This window comes from Dryobates pubescens, chromosome 3 (assembly GCF_014839835.1).
Source record: "Dryobates pubescens isolate bDryPub1 chromosome 3, bDryPub1.pri, whole genome shotgun sequence".
Lineage (NCBI taxonomy): Eukaryota > Metazoa > Chordata > Aves > Piciformes > Picidae > Dryobates > Dryobates pubescens.
The window spans coordinates 8450094-8466446 of NC_071614.1; the positions used below are offsets into that span (position 1 = coordinate 8450094).

At 42.8% G+C, this 16353-nt stretch overlaps 1 protein-coding gene across 1 annotated transcript; it reads right to left on the reverse strand.

Annotated features, from left to right (window-relative positions):
- Positions 1–883: 883 nt before the first annotated feature.
- Positions 884–15953, reverse strand: RNF125 (ring finger protein 125). Its single transcript, XM_054180138.1, has 7 exons — positions 15876–15953; positions 11491–11801; positions 7617–7770; positions 5333–5427; positions 4476–4566; positions 2469–2576; positions 884–1068 (listed from the first exon to the last, which is right to left on the reverse strand). Exons 1-7 carry the CDS (start codon positions 15951–15953, stop codon positions 976–978), a joined length of 930 nt encoding a protein of 309 aa, XP_054036113.1. The 3' UTR covers positions 884–975.
- Positions 15954–16353: the final 400 nt, after the last annotated feature.

The window sequence follows — 16353 nt, forward strand, 5'->3', positions numbered from 1 at the left end:
CTGGCCCCAACCTCCTTTCAGGGAGCTGTAGAGAGCAATGAGGTCTCCCTTCAGCCTCCTCTTGTCCAAACTAGACAACCCCATTCCCTCAGCCGCTCCTCCCGTTTTCCAGACCCTTTACCAACTTTGTTGCCCTTCCCTGGACCAGTTCCAGCCCCTCAATGTCCTTCTAATTAACATGTTACCATGGGACTAAAGCTACTTTAATCACTTCCTCTATGTATGACCATGAATTTTCATTTCTTGCAGATCCAACTGCATCTTGGAAAGACACCGTGTTACACTGCACGCTACCAAACTGCAGATACTTTTTGTAAGGGCTGTAGAAGGATACAAGTTCGCTCACAAGACACTGTCAAGAGGGCAGGTTTCTTTGTTTCTCTTTTACAATAAACACAACATTCACTACTTGCTGTCTTTTCAAGACAGCTTTCACTTGCCTGCTTTGCTAATTTCCAGTCTTATCTTGCAAATGGAAACTTTGCTGCAGTCTCTGACAGTAGGTAGCATGCCTGAGACTGTTTTGAGGGGGAATTGGAAGAAATGGCTTCCAATTTATTTAGTGCTGTAGCAGCTGAAATGCTGTTGTTTGTTATTGATCTGAAGCACTGCATTGTCATCATCAATGACTTCTACACAAGACAGAACAGAGCTGCAAGGAAGCAGAACAGGCTTCTGTTGAAGTCAGTGTATCTGTATATGCTGAACCAGCAGCAAGTTCAGGACTGTTGACTGGTGGAGAATCTGAATATTTCCTGTTATCCTCACAAAAAAAACCCCAAACCAACCCAAAATGATGTATTTTCAATGACACTGAAATTTAATTTTTTAAAAAATTAATAATTTTAAATCAAAACAATGCTTACAAAAACTTAGAAGCAGGCTATTAGCACACTGTTATTAAGTGCAAAAGTCAACATTTTCATGACCACGTTTATCCGCAGGAAAAGTTCCTCCACTCTTCTGCAGCAGTCCTTATGAGCTGTTTGGATGATTCACATGGACATAGTCTAAGAATGACCCACCTAGAACACTTTCAACAAGAACTTCTCCAACACTGTTTATGTCCTGAAAGGAAAAAAGGAGAGTATTATACTGACTATCAAGGTAGTAATTAACAATTTAAAGATCTGATTTTGACTGCTTCAGTTACCAGTGAACAAAATACTGGTTTCAGTGGGTTTACATCTATGTAAAGTTTAACAATTTCACTGCCTAACTTTCTGTTCTTTAGTGGTAAACATTGTACCACAAAGGAAGGTAAATCAGTCTGAAACCTGAAATAAATGAGGGTGGCAAATGCTCAATTCAGTGAATATGCAAACCCCAACAATGCTAATGTTCTTCGTTAGAGAACCAGATTTGGTGATGCATGTCCTGTCACCATGTATAGAAGTAAATACTGAAGTCCTAGCTATGCTTTCTGAAGCTGTATATGCCAGCTATCATTAAAGTGCTATCATACAGAGGTCTGCTTCTGCCATGTGTCCCTGGAGGTGTTCAAGAGGGGATTGGATGTGGCACTTGGTGCCATGGTTTAGTAGTCATGAGGTGTTGGGTGACAGGTTGAACTTGACGATCCTTGAGGTCTCTTCCAACCTTATTGATTCTATGTGCATGAATTATAGGTTCAGATGACTAAGATGGCTCTTCACCCCTGGCCACCATTTGGACATCATTTTCTTCAGTAGTTTTACACCATTTGAAAACAAAAATGTTTTATATCTTTGGCATCTTGTCAGGATGGGTTCCAAACATCAACACAGGAAAGCACTAGCTAATATTCTTGAGAAGGATGCTAATGCTTGTGCTGCATTTTCTGTTGTATAGTTCACTTAGCAAACAGCTGCAGCATCTTTCAGAGGTACAACTGTGTCTTCTTGGGTTCTCACAGAATAAAAAGAGGTTGTTGAAACTTTTAAAGTACCTAAGTTTCCATTTGAGGATCGTCATCTATTAACATGAGTCAGGTTCATAGATTTGTATAATGGTTTGGGCTGCAAGGGACCTTGAAGATCATCCAGTTCCAACGTCTCTGGCATTGACAGGGACACCTTCCACCAGACCAGATTACTCAAGGCCTCATCCAACCTGGACTTCAACACATCCAGGGAGGGGGCCTCCACAACCTCCCTGTGCAACCTGTTCCAGTGTCTCACCACCCTCACTGTGAAGAATTCCTTTCTAATATCCAGTTTAAATCTGCAGTCCTCTTCCTATTCAGAAATGACATAGTGGAGGACCTTTCCCTGGTCCCACCATGGGACAACAACAGAAATGAGGATAGAAACCATAAGTTGATGCCTCTGAGTACCATACAGTGCACTTTCTGTATACATCTACCACTCTTCATGACTCTGGTGCAGTTACCTGCTCAATTCTTTTCATGACTCCTTGATGGACAAACGTGTTGAAGAAGATACACATAAAGAACACTAGTCAAATACTTCACAAGTAGCACTACTCACTATGTGGTCTTCATAATGGAGCATATGTCTGACTTGAAGATGCCTCATAAAATTGCTGCTGAAATAGCTTGGATCTCTCCCAGGTGTTAAACAACAAATTGGACAACACTATAAATAAATGGAAGGATGTACTCAGTATCCATTTGGTTATCATTCAAATAATAAACTAATAACAGATAAGCCACTTGGCTGTCATTGAAGCCACCATTTGGGTAATAAAGTGCCACAAGAAACTTGTAAGAATTCCCTATGTGCTTACAACACAAGTGTCATCAAAAGAAAAGCTTAATTACTTCCTGTGTTCTCTAATATAAAAGTTGCACTTGCTGCAACATTTATTTCTTCAAGCAACAGCATGAGAACACTGTGTATGCTAAAAGATAATTATTATGGACTACACCATGTGTAACTATACTATGTGTAGACTAAAAACCAGCTTTATGACACTTTAGGGCAATGAACAGCATAGTAAATCCTCTGTCTTTCTTGGAACTAAAAGGCTGTGTGTTCATTCTAAGTGTGAAATGAAAAGGCTGAAACACCCATGCCAAATCACAGATACTCCTGAAATCCTGAAACAGTTACCCAAAGCATTTCAGAATTAAAGGGAAGGGTCAGAGTGTCGGTAGCTAAACCACAAACCACACCTCTCAGCGTATTCCCTCTCTTTGCTCTGTGTTAATGATGTAGTGTGCACAATTTACAAACCAACTAAACCAGTTATGAAACCAGGATGACTTTCAAAAATTACATTCTCATTGTTCCTCCTTATATTTTTTACATTATTGGTAGGCAAATGTAGCTCTGAATATCCTCCCCCCCGCCTTTTTTTTTTAACATTAGGTTTCAAAGAAATGTGCAACAGAGTCTGGATAATGCACATTGCTCACAAGCCTCCCAGGATCAGCTCTGAATTGAGCAAAGGATTTAATGATTTTCTAAGTTTTTGGGTTTAATTCTGCCCTACAACTACACAACACAGCTGGTTATTAATTTGACTCAAGTGGAGAAAATAAGAGCTGATGGACTGATGGGTGTGATTAAAATTACTGACAATTATTTTAGTTCACCAAAATAAATTCAGACTCTAATCTCAAAAAAAATATATATCTAAGGTGTGGGGAAAATGTTGCAGGTTAAAGCATTAACTCAGAGTGAAGACAGCAGTGAATGCTTCCTTGCATTTATTCACAGCTCTGGCTCCACAGTAACTGACCCAAGCATGGTTAAAGTGGTGAAAACTAACACTAACCTGCAGTGTAAAAGGGAATGGAGTGCTGAGTTTTCCCCATCCTACCTGCTGCAGAAAGGAGGAGTGTTGGCTGATTTGCCTACAAGTCCTTCAGTCCATCATCTCTCAAAAACATCTCTTCTGTGAGATGTGGGAATCATGTTAAATGCCTCAGCAAAGAACAAGCAGGCAAGTAAATTATGCTTGTTGAGATCTGAGTCTACAACCTATGGACCTCAGACCTATAAATAGGGTCACAGCAAGACTTTGTAGCCTCTGTGGACCTCCAGAATGAAGCCATTTATGTGGTGTTAACGTAAAGGAAATAATTAACCCCCTCAGTGACAGACTCCTATAAGGCCACATAAGCAGTTCTCAAATTATAACCTCAAGCCCCAGAGGAGAATACACTGCAAACACTGCACATAAATCTGAGTTATGGCAGTAGAAATAACGTGTGGGATTTAAAAGCAAGCAAGTCATTGAAGCTGAAAGTGCTCAGTGTCTTGGCTGGTAAGTAACTTCTTGTATCCATCACAATATATACCATTTTCAGTGCTTCTGCCAGCACCCACAATGGCAGGAGAGCTAAGATTTTAAATATTTTGTGCATATATACACATGGGGATAAGATGTGGCTATGGGCACCTTCTTTCTCCACTGTTAAAACCAATCACTTAAGGTATTTTGTCTTTGTTATCTCCTGTCAGTAATGCCTGCTAAAATTCATCAGTTTAACATATGAATTAAGTAAAATGTATACTTATGTACAATACCACTGCTCTCCTTTCCAATCTGTGGTAAGTTAGACAGTGATCCATTAGCTCATCCTCAGCTACTTGGCACTGGCAGTAAGGACAGGAATACCTGGGAATAGAAGGCAGCATATAGTTAGTGGGTGCAGATAGAACAGATACATCTTTAGTACTACAAGCAATAAAAGGAGTATTTGGATTTCTCTGGCCAGATGTCATTAGGAACTTCTTTTGCCACAGCTAATATGCAGCATGGGTGTATGACATGTACCTGTGTGTGATCTATGCTGTGCTGGCAAAAGGTCACCTTGCTAATGGATACAGCAAGCACCGCATGGAACCGTGCCAGCACGTCAGGATATTGATCCAGAAAAGCACTCTTAACATAACCATGACCTTAGAGAAGAATGGATGAAAATACTGAACACAATCACTACAGGCATTTGATAAAAGCATCATTTAAATGCTCTGATTCACTTGGAGCATGCGTGACCAAACTACCAATTCTCAGGAGCCCTCATTAAGCATCGACACTTTCTTGCAGAGGATTCCTATTTAGTTTTCAGCACAGAGCATGCTCTTGTTGCACAGTGGAAACTCTGCTCTCAAGGTTAGTGCAGCTTTCAAATGTGCCTGTGTAAATGTTCATGTTTTTCTGAGCATGAAAAGAAGAATGGCTGAGAAGGAGAAAGGTCTTCTGAGCAAGCAATCTGCTCAGTAAAGGATTCATGCTGAATTCTGAGACAGAAACAAGTGTCAACTGAAAAGGGGGTGGTGGTGGGGGGGAAGTCAGAAAATTCTTCTATCAGTTTGACTTCACTCTGTCAGGATAACAAACTCAAAAGTGCTTTTGCAATGTCATAATCACCAAGGTCTACCTTGTTGCAGCATCTCCAGGCTCCTGTATAGGTCCATAGTTTTCTATGTATTTCTCACATGTTCTTAAGTGAGCTCTCATTTGACTCAAGCAAACCTAAGGAATAAGAAGGAGCAGCTTGATATGTTTTACACAATGACACATTCATGCTCACTTCAAAGCCTTATTACAACTTCATGGCTATACCCAGGGAAACAGGTGCATCTCCTACTACCAGCTCAGTTCCTTGTTACTGGCTCAGTATTGCTCTAATGCATTCTATAACAACATTCAACTTATGAAAACAAAGCCAATTGGAGTGAAATGATTCCTGGTTCATGGTTATTTTATTTGTCCCTTATGCTGGCTTTTAATATTTTGGAATGAAATCTGGGAGGCAAAAGGGAAACATTTCTAGTTTGGGGAGGGAGACCCTGCCAGTTCACACCTTGCTCTGTTTTTAATAGTGAAGACCTAGAGCAACTCTGTTAAAAACCAAAATGATCCAATGGGAGGGCTCAGTGAAGTCATCAGCAAAACTTTTTCACAGATTCATTAAAGATAAAATTTGGGGTTTATATTGCTGCTACTGGCCACACCATTTCCTCCAGGTCAGAACCTCCATATCACAAACCTGATGAAGTACAATCATGAGGAATTTTTATGACAAGAAAGAATTGAAATGATATGAAGCCACCATGTTGAGATATTAAAATATTATTTTGTGGTGGGTTGAGAGAGAAAGGCCCAAGCTTTCCCTCCCCCACTAAGAAGGAATATTTGCACACATATTTGCACAGAAACAGTGCAGATACATTAATATTACTTGTAGTTTGTTCTATATTCTTAACCTTTAAACATTGTTGACTGGTTCTGGTGAATCCTGGGAAGAGATTTAATGCTATCCTGTCTCAGCTGTCTGTGCTATGGCTCCACTGCAACGATCACCCTGACTGCAGATGCAGCAGAATGAAAATGCTCAGGCTGCAGTCTCTTAATTGCAATTTCTGCTTCTCAAGTCAAAACTGCAGATGAAGTGAAGTTTATCCTAACAAAGCAATCCATGCAGTGGCGTGACTGAGACAACACAGGAGCACCTGTCGGGGTAGTCTGCCAGGTACCACATACAACATACAAAAGTATCTTGATGCTAGAATGCTTTAAAACCACTCTCCTTCTCAACCTATCTTAGAGGCCTCACGGATGGCTTTACTCCAGAAACACAGCCAACACTCTCTGTGGCCATAAGAGAGATGACAAACCCCTGCAGATAGCCATAACCAGGTCACTGCCACTGGACAGCAAAAAGCACTACTTCAGCTCTGCCAAGTTCTGAGAAACCTAGCTAAGCCACATGTAGCTCAGCACTTCTGAGCACCCCTGGTACAGTTGGGTTCCTTCTGCAGAACCTTATTTAAAAATCAACCCAGACTTTAAATTCAGTATTTAGCTGCTGTTAATATCAAGGTGGTGCAGTTCATGTGTTTCATTATTGCTTTTAAGCACATCTTTTCCAAACAGTAAAAAGGTAAAGAACTAATAGTGTTAACCACAAATAAACTTCTTTTTTTTCCTGCTGTTATTTTATGTTCTCTGTAATTCCCCACAAGGCTGCAAATAACAGTCTTTCTAAAGTTCACATATACACTTGCTTGTCCTTATTTTATTGTAACACTGCTGCTGCTAGGCAAGAAAGATTTAAGGGTATTGCTTTACAGTTAGCAAGACAGGAGAAATTATAAAAGCTAGATGTGAATCTATTCAGAGGAAAAAATAAGAGGGAGCCAGATCTAAACTGTACAATTTCCTCCCACAAAACAACACAGGTATGAAATATGAGGGGAGAGCAGGACTGAAGAATGCTCATTATACAGAAAGAGGCACAGAGTAAATCTCACAAACACAGGAGAAAATGCTTGGGTTTACACAAGTTTTCATAGTCAAGTATTTAAATTCAATATTTAAATTCACTCTTGGTTAACCTCTTTTCCTATTCCTACATGCCCTGCTCTCCACCACAAGAGAACACCACCCTGTTCTCTCACCAAAGCCAAGGTAGGGAATTGAGAAGATTCAGCTCCCATAGGTTTAGGCTTGAGCTTAATGTTTTCTCTGGCACTGGCAAGGTGTTTTAGAGCTCTTTTAGGTAGGGAACCTGATAAATCACAAAACCCTATCTTTCCATCATCATGCTGCTGGAGTTTCTCTGTTTAGACATGCCTTTAAAAAAGGGATCTTAATATATTGAGTTACTCTTGTGTGTGGATAGAGGAATTATTTAGTAGCTTGTGTTCAAGGCTGCAAACCTGTGTTTCACATTCTGTGCAATTCTGGAATGTGCTCTCCATCTTCTTGGCAATATCAGTGGCTGGAATTCCTTCAGAAGGCAGATAAGCACGGCAGTAAGGGCATGTCCACGCATTATTCTTTAAACTTGCAGAAATACAGGAATGACAGAATCTACACAGAGAAAGAAACAAAACCAAATGTGACAATCCTCCCCCCTCCCTGCTTCAAATAAGGCAGGGTATAAAATAAATTAAGCAGAACTTTGCACCACATGACATCCCAAGGGTAACACTGCAGGATGTTTGTTCTTAGGATATATTGTTCAGAAGAGTGTGGGTGTTGGTCCTGCAGCCCCACTTGTGTTAAGCAGAGATCTGAAAACAGACGAGCTGAGCTTCCTGGTAGCACTGAAGCACATGGCTGTGAGAACATACCAGAGCAGAAGCAAGAAACGAGGAACTCGTCTCCCATGGGCCAGGCAAAGCCTCCTCCAGTCCTTGATTTGAAAACCGGCCATCACAGCAAAGATTCTTTAATTCCTGCAGGATTGCTGCTGGACGATATCACAGATATGCATACTGATAATTTAGTGCAAGCCTTCCTGAGCACATTAACTGGAGAATACTCCATGCCACTCCTATGAGAGACAACTATCCCGGTTGTGAAGAGGAGAATTCTCCAGTACGAGATGAAGTCAGCAGTCTGAAAAGTGCAAGGCTGTTGTGCGATAAGTGGCTCTCTGATCCAGCCACCTCGGGGTTTGGGCTGGGCAAAGGCACACCTACCTCTGGGAACGTCTTAGCCACTTCACTTCTCTGCGCTTACTAATAAAAGCTGATTGAATTAGTGGTCACTGCAGCTGCTTTTGAAAGTTTTTTGTCAGTTAAGGACAGATAAGCTTTGGTAAATCTTCCTGTAGAGATGTAAAACATTACTGCCTTTCACTATCTGAGACCACCGCAAAGTCCCAGTGTTAATGGGACAGGAGATGGCCTTTGGAGTAAATTACGGCTCCCCATCGAGTTCAGATAGGGATCTGAAGGGCAGAGGGAGAGCCTGGGGCTGCAAGGAAGGAGAAAGGAAAGGCTGCAGACTGACTGACAGCCCCTCTGGCTTTGGAGGAGCTAGCAGAAACTGTTATGCCAGACTGCAGCTCGCAGTGAGCACGTTGTGCAGCCTGGTGCACAGACGGCAAAGACATAAAGGCGAGGAGGTAGCAAAAGCCTTTGCCCCTCTGCAATAAATTTCCACTTGTGCCCCACTGCCAAGCCTCTCAGCCTTTCAGCAGAAGCAGCAGGAGCAAAATCATGTCTGAAGCCCCAGCTGCATGAATGGAAAACATCATGAATGGAAAACATCACTTAAGTAAATTGCTGACTTTGCACTCCAACGGGCAAGGAGCAGGGACATCTGGTTTGCCAGTTCTGCCTGGAGATTTAAATGCAGTGGCTTCCAGGAAAGAGGCACCTAAACCCACGAATCACTGGAGTCATGGCTGGCAGATCACTCACGCCAGTAAAAACTGGTGGTCATGCTGTTGCCAGTTTAGGATGCTGCTACTCACACCGTGCTGTTGAACCACACAATCGTTTAGGTTGGAAAAGACCTTTAAAATCATCGAGTCCTGCCATACACTAAATGTTACCCACCTTTCCTTCTGCTTCCGCTCCCAACCCTCCAGCCCAGCAGAAGGTATCACATGCTTATCTCTCAGATGCTTCTACTTAGTCTGTCATTTTAGTGCAAATCTACCAGCTTTGCCACTTGCTAAAATGCTAACCTTTGCACCAGAGAGACTAACTCATGAGTCCACATTGCCCCTGCCAGCTCTGCTCTGTAGACAGCATCTCCAGCAGAGAAGTGGAGGTAGAAACTGAGGCAAAACCTTAAAGCCACTATAAAACAACTTGCCAAGCCCACCACTGCACTCTGAACCATTTCTAACATACTTAGCAGCCTGTGATCGATCTGTAGGAGGATTTCAGATGTAATCTCTTCTTTGGAACCTTTTCAATACAGAGGTCCACAGAGCCATGTAAAATACAATCAAAGCCTAAATCAGACAGAAGGTGATGTTTTGCAGGTACTTCACAGAAGTAAAAATCATCACACAAAGTGCAAAGTGACTACAGCCAAGACCCAGCGTCTCCCCGTCCAAAGATAAACTCACAGAGTTTGCCCTCAGGCAGGTTTTAACTTGGATTATTCCTGTACTTTAGACAGGGTTGAAAAGGTTCCTTTGTTTCCTTGACAAACGGAAGAGACTTCTATAAATAACCCTGTCCAAGGGTCACACGTGCTGTCCCACAGCCTTCCCCTTGTAATGTCACAGAGCAAAATAACCAGATCATCCTTTGCCAGTTTGTTCACCTTCTCCCTCAAACTGTCAGTTGCAGGAAAAAGAGGCAACATAAAGGATACAAGGTCTGGCAAGAACAACTACACTCACGCACATACACACAGGGCCTTTGGCTGTTAGGGATTTGTTCTATTGACTATAAAAATGATTTACAAGAATTTCAGGTTCAACAACCACCACCGCCCTGCCCTTGACTCAATCTATCGCTGCTTTATTTGCTCAGTCCATATCTAAACAGGGCAAACAAACAAACAAATACAGCAGTTCAGGCAGATGAAATAAAGCCTGAGCATCTCAGCATATTGACCCTGAACACTGCTAAAGTTTTTTCCCCTCTTCATCTCTAGTCAGAAGCTGTGTAACACTTCTCACGTCGAACAAAAGCTGACACATGCGTTCTTGAAGATACCCAGGGTGCTGTGAACAGCTGCAGTTTCAGATACACATGTATATGTGCACACCATTTCCCATGATCTGTGACCTGGAATTAATATAAATCTCCCCAGGTGAATAGCAGGAAAGGCACAGCTGCTTAGCTGGATTTCTGTTTAAAAGGAACAAAAGACAAAGTTGACTGTTGCTTCAAGGGCCAACAAGTGGTCCTGGAAACTAAGAAGGGACTCAGAAACATGCTAGGAAGGGAAGATTTTTAGGGCTTTCTTTTTTTCTAGAATTATCCTAAACAGTGGTTTAACCACACTTCTGACTGCTGTTATCACTTGGAGGATGCAGGTGCCAGGTGCCATGTTTATAAAGGGAGTCACTAGCAGATGGTTCACATTTGTTCCTCCATTTCCCGCCTGTATCCATTGCACTGTGCTGATTTCAGGTGGGACTTCTATGCTGTGCTAGCATCTGAGAAGATTCAGATTAGGGGCAATACTTCTGTCGTGGCTCATGTTAAATTTGTGGTGAAGGCAACTATTACTCACTTGGGATGTGAGCCAGAAGCACACACTTACTCTAGAACCACTGGTTTATGCACTGAGCTTTTAAGTGGTCCAGAATAACTGACCTTACCCTAAAACTGCTGTCCTTTAAAGTTGCTATGGCCTTCTCCCAAAGCAGCTATCCCAAGATTGGCCTTCTGGCATATCCTAACCTCAAACAAATTTAGCTGGGATGAATCGAGATGTATTTCTCAGTATTTAACAGTAAAATAAAACTAGAGCACAGATGTCACAGCTTCTCCGCTTCTCAGGAGAGAAACAGACACAACTTGAGGTAACTGACTGCTAAACGGGCGGCTCCAGAGCTGCTTTACCCATGTCCATCGCCCCGTGCAGACGCAGGACTGCGGCTCCACCCTCATCTACACCTAAAGCACCGACTAAACACGATCATTTCCCATCGTTTTCAGTCAGTTCATGGCGGATTTTCCTAGCCCCTGGTGTCCGCGCCACAAACTTCTCCCATTGCCAGACCCCACATCCCGACTTCCCACCTGCCTCCCCCGGGAAAAGCCCCGGGGGGCCTGGGCTAGGCTGAGTGGGGCCGGGCTGGTGGCAGTCCCGCCGGCCCCGGGCACTTACAGGTGTCCGCAGGGTGTGCGGACGGGCCGGTGCAGCACCTCCAGGCACACGGCGCACTCGAAGGAAAGGGCAGACGGCGAGACCGGGGCCGCCGTACGGGACAGCACCGAGCCCATGGCAGAGCGGAGCCGAGCCGAGCCAAGCCGAACGGAGTGAAGTGGAGCCGAGCCGAACTGAGCCACAGGGAAACCCTCGCCGAGCACCGACCGCCACCGCCCCGACTCGGGAGGGGAGCCCGCGGCGCCCCCACCTGGCCCTGCCTCACCGGCGGGGCAGAGCTCCCGGGAAGCGGCTGGCCAGTCTCCCCCGGGCTGGGAAAGCGGCAGAAACACACACACACTGTTTTTTAACAGGAGTTCACTTCCCTAAAAGCAGGGGGCGGTGGGGTGGGGAAGGGGCTGGGGGTCTCCAGGAGGTAGGCGTGACCCTGAATATTTTTAAGCCCCCAAAACGTCAAACAAACGCAGCGTGATTTGTTGGTGGCTCCCTGAAATGCGCACCCGCGAAACGCTAGCATCTTCAAGAGAGGTGGGCTAGCCTTGAGGAACTCAGATGTTGTTAAAAAGCAACAAAACGTGTTTCTGTAAGAAATGTTACGCTAGAAATGTCTCTGGATTGTTTAGCCTTACTCTGGCGAGGCCGAGCAACCTTGTTGCTCTCTAGGCAACCCGAAGGGAGGTTGTGGTGAGGTGGGCGTTGGTCTCTTCTCCCTAACCACTAGTAATGGAACAGGAGGAAATCGCCTCAGCTTGCACCAAGGGAGGTTTAAGTGGATACTAGAAAATATTTCTTTGGTGAAGGAGTGGTCATGGACTGGAATAGGCTGCCCAGGAAGGTGGTGGAGTCACCATCCCTGGGGATGTTTAAAAGAGGCAGAGATGCAGTGCTGAGGGACATGGTTTAGCACCAGACTTGGCAGAGTTAAGAGAATGGTTGGGCTTGATGATCTTAAAGGTATTTTCCATCTAAAATGATTCTGTGATTCAAATATCACCCATTTCTGAGTAGGAAGTAAAAAGGGAAATGCAGTAGATTTGGCAGCTCCAAGATGTAAGCATCAGCAAGTTTGACATCTTTCAGTTTGCATCTGGCCTGCAGTAGAACTAGTAACCTTCTGTCAAAGTGCTTTTCTTGGAAATTTCCATCACAGGCTTGGCTTTGGAGGAAAATACCACCAGTTTCTGGACCCAAATTCCACAGTGATGATTATCTCATACAAACAGCTTTGACAGTCATGTTATTAACTTGCCAAATCAAATGTGTAATGACAACAGAAGGACAGTGATATTTCCTGTGCTGACTATTTTACTCATGCTACTCCACTAATGAATAATAAAAGCAGATTTAAGAAGAATTGTACCTCATCATAGGTAAACCCCCACAAAAATCAGGACAATCATATGCATCCTTACAGAAACTACCACAAAGTGTGTTCTGGCATATGTGAAATCTTGCCAGTCAGAATCAAATGAATTAATTTCCTCTGTCAGTTATTCCTTGTAGTAAATCACAAGGGAAATATTAAACCCATGGCCCTGGCTGAACTCTAATTTTGTCTGCTGCTGTCTTATGTTTGGTGTCACTCGGTTGAGATTTAGATCACAGTTGTACCCAGTTTTAATTTCTTTGCATATCATTGCATTAATAACATAATGTGATAAAATGTCATTTGCCACTGTAAGATAATTAAATGCAAAGGTTGTAAAAGAAAAAAATCAATCAGGGCCTAAAACTGCAGGGTTTTTCTGGTAAATCACACACTCATTTAAAATCTGATTTAATGCAAGTATGACTAATGTATGGAAAACGTTAAATCATGGAAGATAAAAAGTAAAATGCGTTTTTAAAAAGGCATAAAAGCCCCCACATAAGCCCTTAAGTGCCTGTCAATAATATGGGAAAATAAACCCAGCACTGTCATCATTGATGTATGGAGAATGGGTGTCTCATGAAGACAGCACTAAAAGTGCATTAGAGATCTTAGGAAATACTACTAATAATGTGCCAGTACTGAGTAGATGGCACACACAGAGACCTGGTTGTGGTGGGAAGGATTAGAATGCTCACAAGGCTGGAAGCTTGTGGTGATGTGAAGATTGGTGCTCACAACCAACGACACTGAGTAGACAGAGTACAGGCTCAGCCAGGATCTGTTACATGTGCACAAATTCAGGGCTGAGCAGGCATTTACAGATGTGTATATACTTAGGTACACATATACAGATACACTGTCCACATCTGCTTGATTAGTTTCCGGGGGGGGTTAAAAATAACTAAGACATAAAAATATCTAAGAATGTATTAGAGGAGAAACTTAACAGGGTTAATAAAAACCAGAGTGTGTCAGAAGACTTCATCACATGGTAAGTGTTCCACGGTATTGTAAATATTAAAACCCCTTTCTGGAAAAGGAAGGAAAGACAATAGTTAGAAGCAGATAGCAATCACAAATATGTCAACAACAATTACCAAACAAAGCCAAAGAAAATCCAAGCCTAGTAAAAGCAGAGACAATAGAAGGAAATCTACAGTTTAAACAAAAGAAGGTGAAACAGCAGCTAAAACTCAGTACTAGACTGACAGGGGAGTGCTAATGGTGCAGACAAGGGCTCAACACTCAGCTACAGTATTTGGCAAGAAGCAAAAGGATGTTTACATCTGATCAGGGTTCTGGATTATTCACCAGCACAAAACAACAATGCAGGTATTAAGCCAAATTAAGTAGGAATAAATATGCTAAAAGGAAGGCAGAAAGAACTTTCACTCAATATTCCTAGAAGGGTTGGCTGAGTTTTCTGTCCTACTATCAATAATTGTTAATAACTATCGAGCATACAATGGAAGTCCTTCAATGCTGGGCTGAAATGACCTGCTTGGCCTCATCAGTTGTAAAATGTAAAAGATGAAGTCCAGTTAATAAAAGTAAATTGATGCTCACTGACATGGTTTCCCACTCTCAAAAGGGAGACACCAGAGCCTGCACGTTTGTCAGGCTGCACTGCAGTGGCCCTGAGATGTGAATTTCAGTTTCAGTGAGCTCCCTTAATGTCTTCACCTATTTGCCTGCTTTCAACAAAGCTGTTAGATGGGATAGTAAACTCTGACAACGATATTAATTCAGTACAGCTTTCTAGAACCTTAATGTCTTAACCTTTGTTAGAGTGAGTCACAAAATTAAGTAATTGGGTAAGGTTAATTGAAGTAGAAACATCCTGCCTGGTGACAGCATGTGTTGCCAAGAAGCTGGTTTTATAAAATCAATGTGTAATCTCTAACTCCTGCTTGTACCTTGAGGAACTAAAGATGTTCCCCCAGGGAAAACTCAGTTAAAAAGACAGGCCATACAAGCAGAGATACCTTTACTGGTTAGAATTTTAAGAGCAGGTTTAAAACATTTTTGTCAATTTATGAAATTACTTTGCTTCCATGCTCCTTTGATGGAAAAGTGGCAATGAGAAAAACCAATGCACGGAATTCATTTTTTGTTATCAACTTGTATGAAAATGATCTGTCTAAAGCCAAATAACTTAAAACACTTCCTTTGGTGTTTAGATTTTCCTGTTCCTCATGTTTGCCTCAGTTCTGATCCTATCTGTAGCAGTGGTGTCCAAAGATTCATCAACCATTCCCCTGCAGCCCTCCCTTCTGCCTGCCCTTCACTTACCCTCTAACTATTAAAGCTCTGTCCCTGTTAAGTGAGATTTGGATCTTTTTCCTTGCAGCATTGCCCTTTCATCTCCAGCTTTGTGTGATTGTTCCCTACAGTGTTTCTTTGCCAGCCAGAAGCCCTGCCTGCTGACTTAACTTCCTAGATTTTTCTATTACTTTTCCATGTACTATTGCCTGACCAGTAGCACTCACTGCTTTCCTGATCAATTTGAAGAGGAAATTATTTGTAAGAAATAAATTGGTTTATGCTTGTGTGAATTTGCAGTTTTCTGTGAACCCACACTGCATTTTCCCCTGAAGAAACTTCCCCCAGAAAGGGACTAGCAGGCCTGAGTTTGTGGCATTTGCCTAGTTCTAAACATCTATCAAAGCAAAAAATACATTTTTTTTCCTCTGCAATATTTAGTAGCCCTTGGATCACATTTCCAGGACTCACTCCTGAAAAATAGCAAGCTGCATGGCATATTAAGACTTTTTCCTATCTGCCTACATTGAATTAATAACTAATTTTTCATTCATACAGGAAATTGCTGACCCAGCTGATGTAGATGAATGAGTGAACACTAATTTCTGAATTACAGAATTTGTTAGTGAAGACAATCAGATATTATTTCCAAGATTCTGTTTGGCTTGTGTGGCCAGGTTTTGGAGTGTGTGGTGTGGGAGCTACAGAGGTGGCTTCTGTGAGAAGCTGCTAGAAGCTTTCCCCTACATACAACAGAACCAATGCCAGCTAGCTCCAAGATGGACCTGCTGCAGGCCAAGGCCAAGCTCATCAGTGACAGTAGTACCATACTTACAAAGGGGGAAAAGTTACTGTGAAAGTGCAATTACAGCTGGAGAGAGGATTGACAGTATGTGAGAGAACTCTGAAGACACCAAGGTCAGTGAGGAAGGAAGATGCTCCGGGCAATGGAGCAGCGATTCCTCTGAAGCCCATGGCAATGACCACGGTGAAGCACTTTTGTCTCCCTGCAGCCCATAGAGGTCCACAGCGGATCAGGTATCCAGCCCTTAGCGGACCCCACAATGGAACAGGAGTGATACCTGAAGGATGCTATGACCCCACGGGAAGTCCACGCTGGAGCAGGCTCCTGGCAGGACCTGCAGAGCCATGGCGAGAGAAGCCAGCGCTGGAGATGGTTTGCTGGCAGGAGTGTGACCTCTCGACCCTGTAGACGATCCACATTGCAG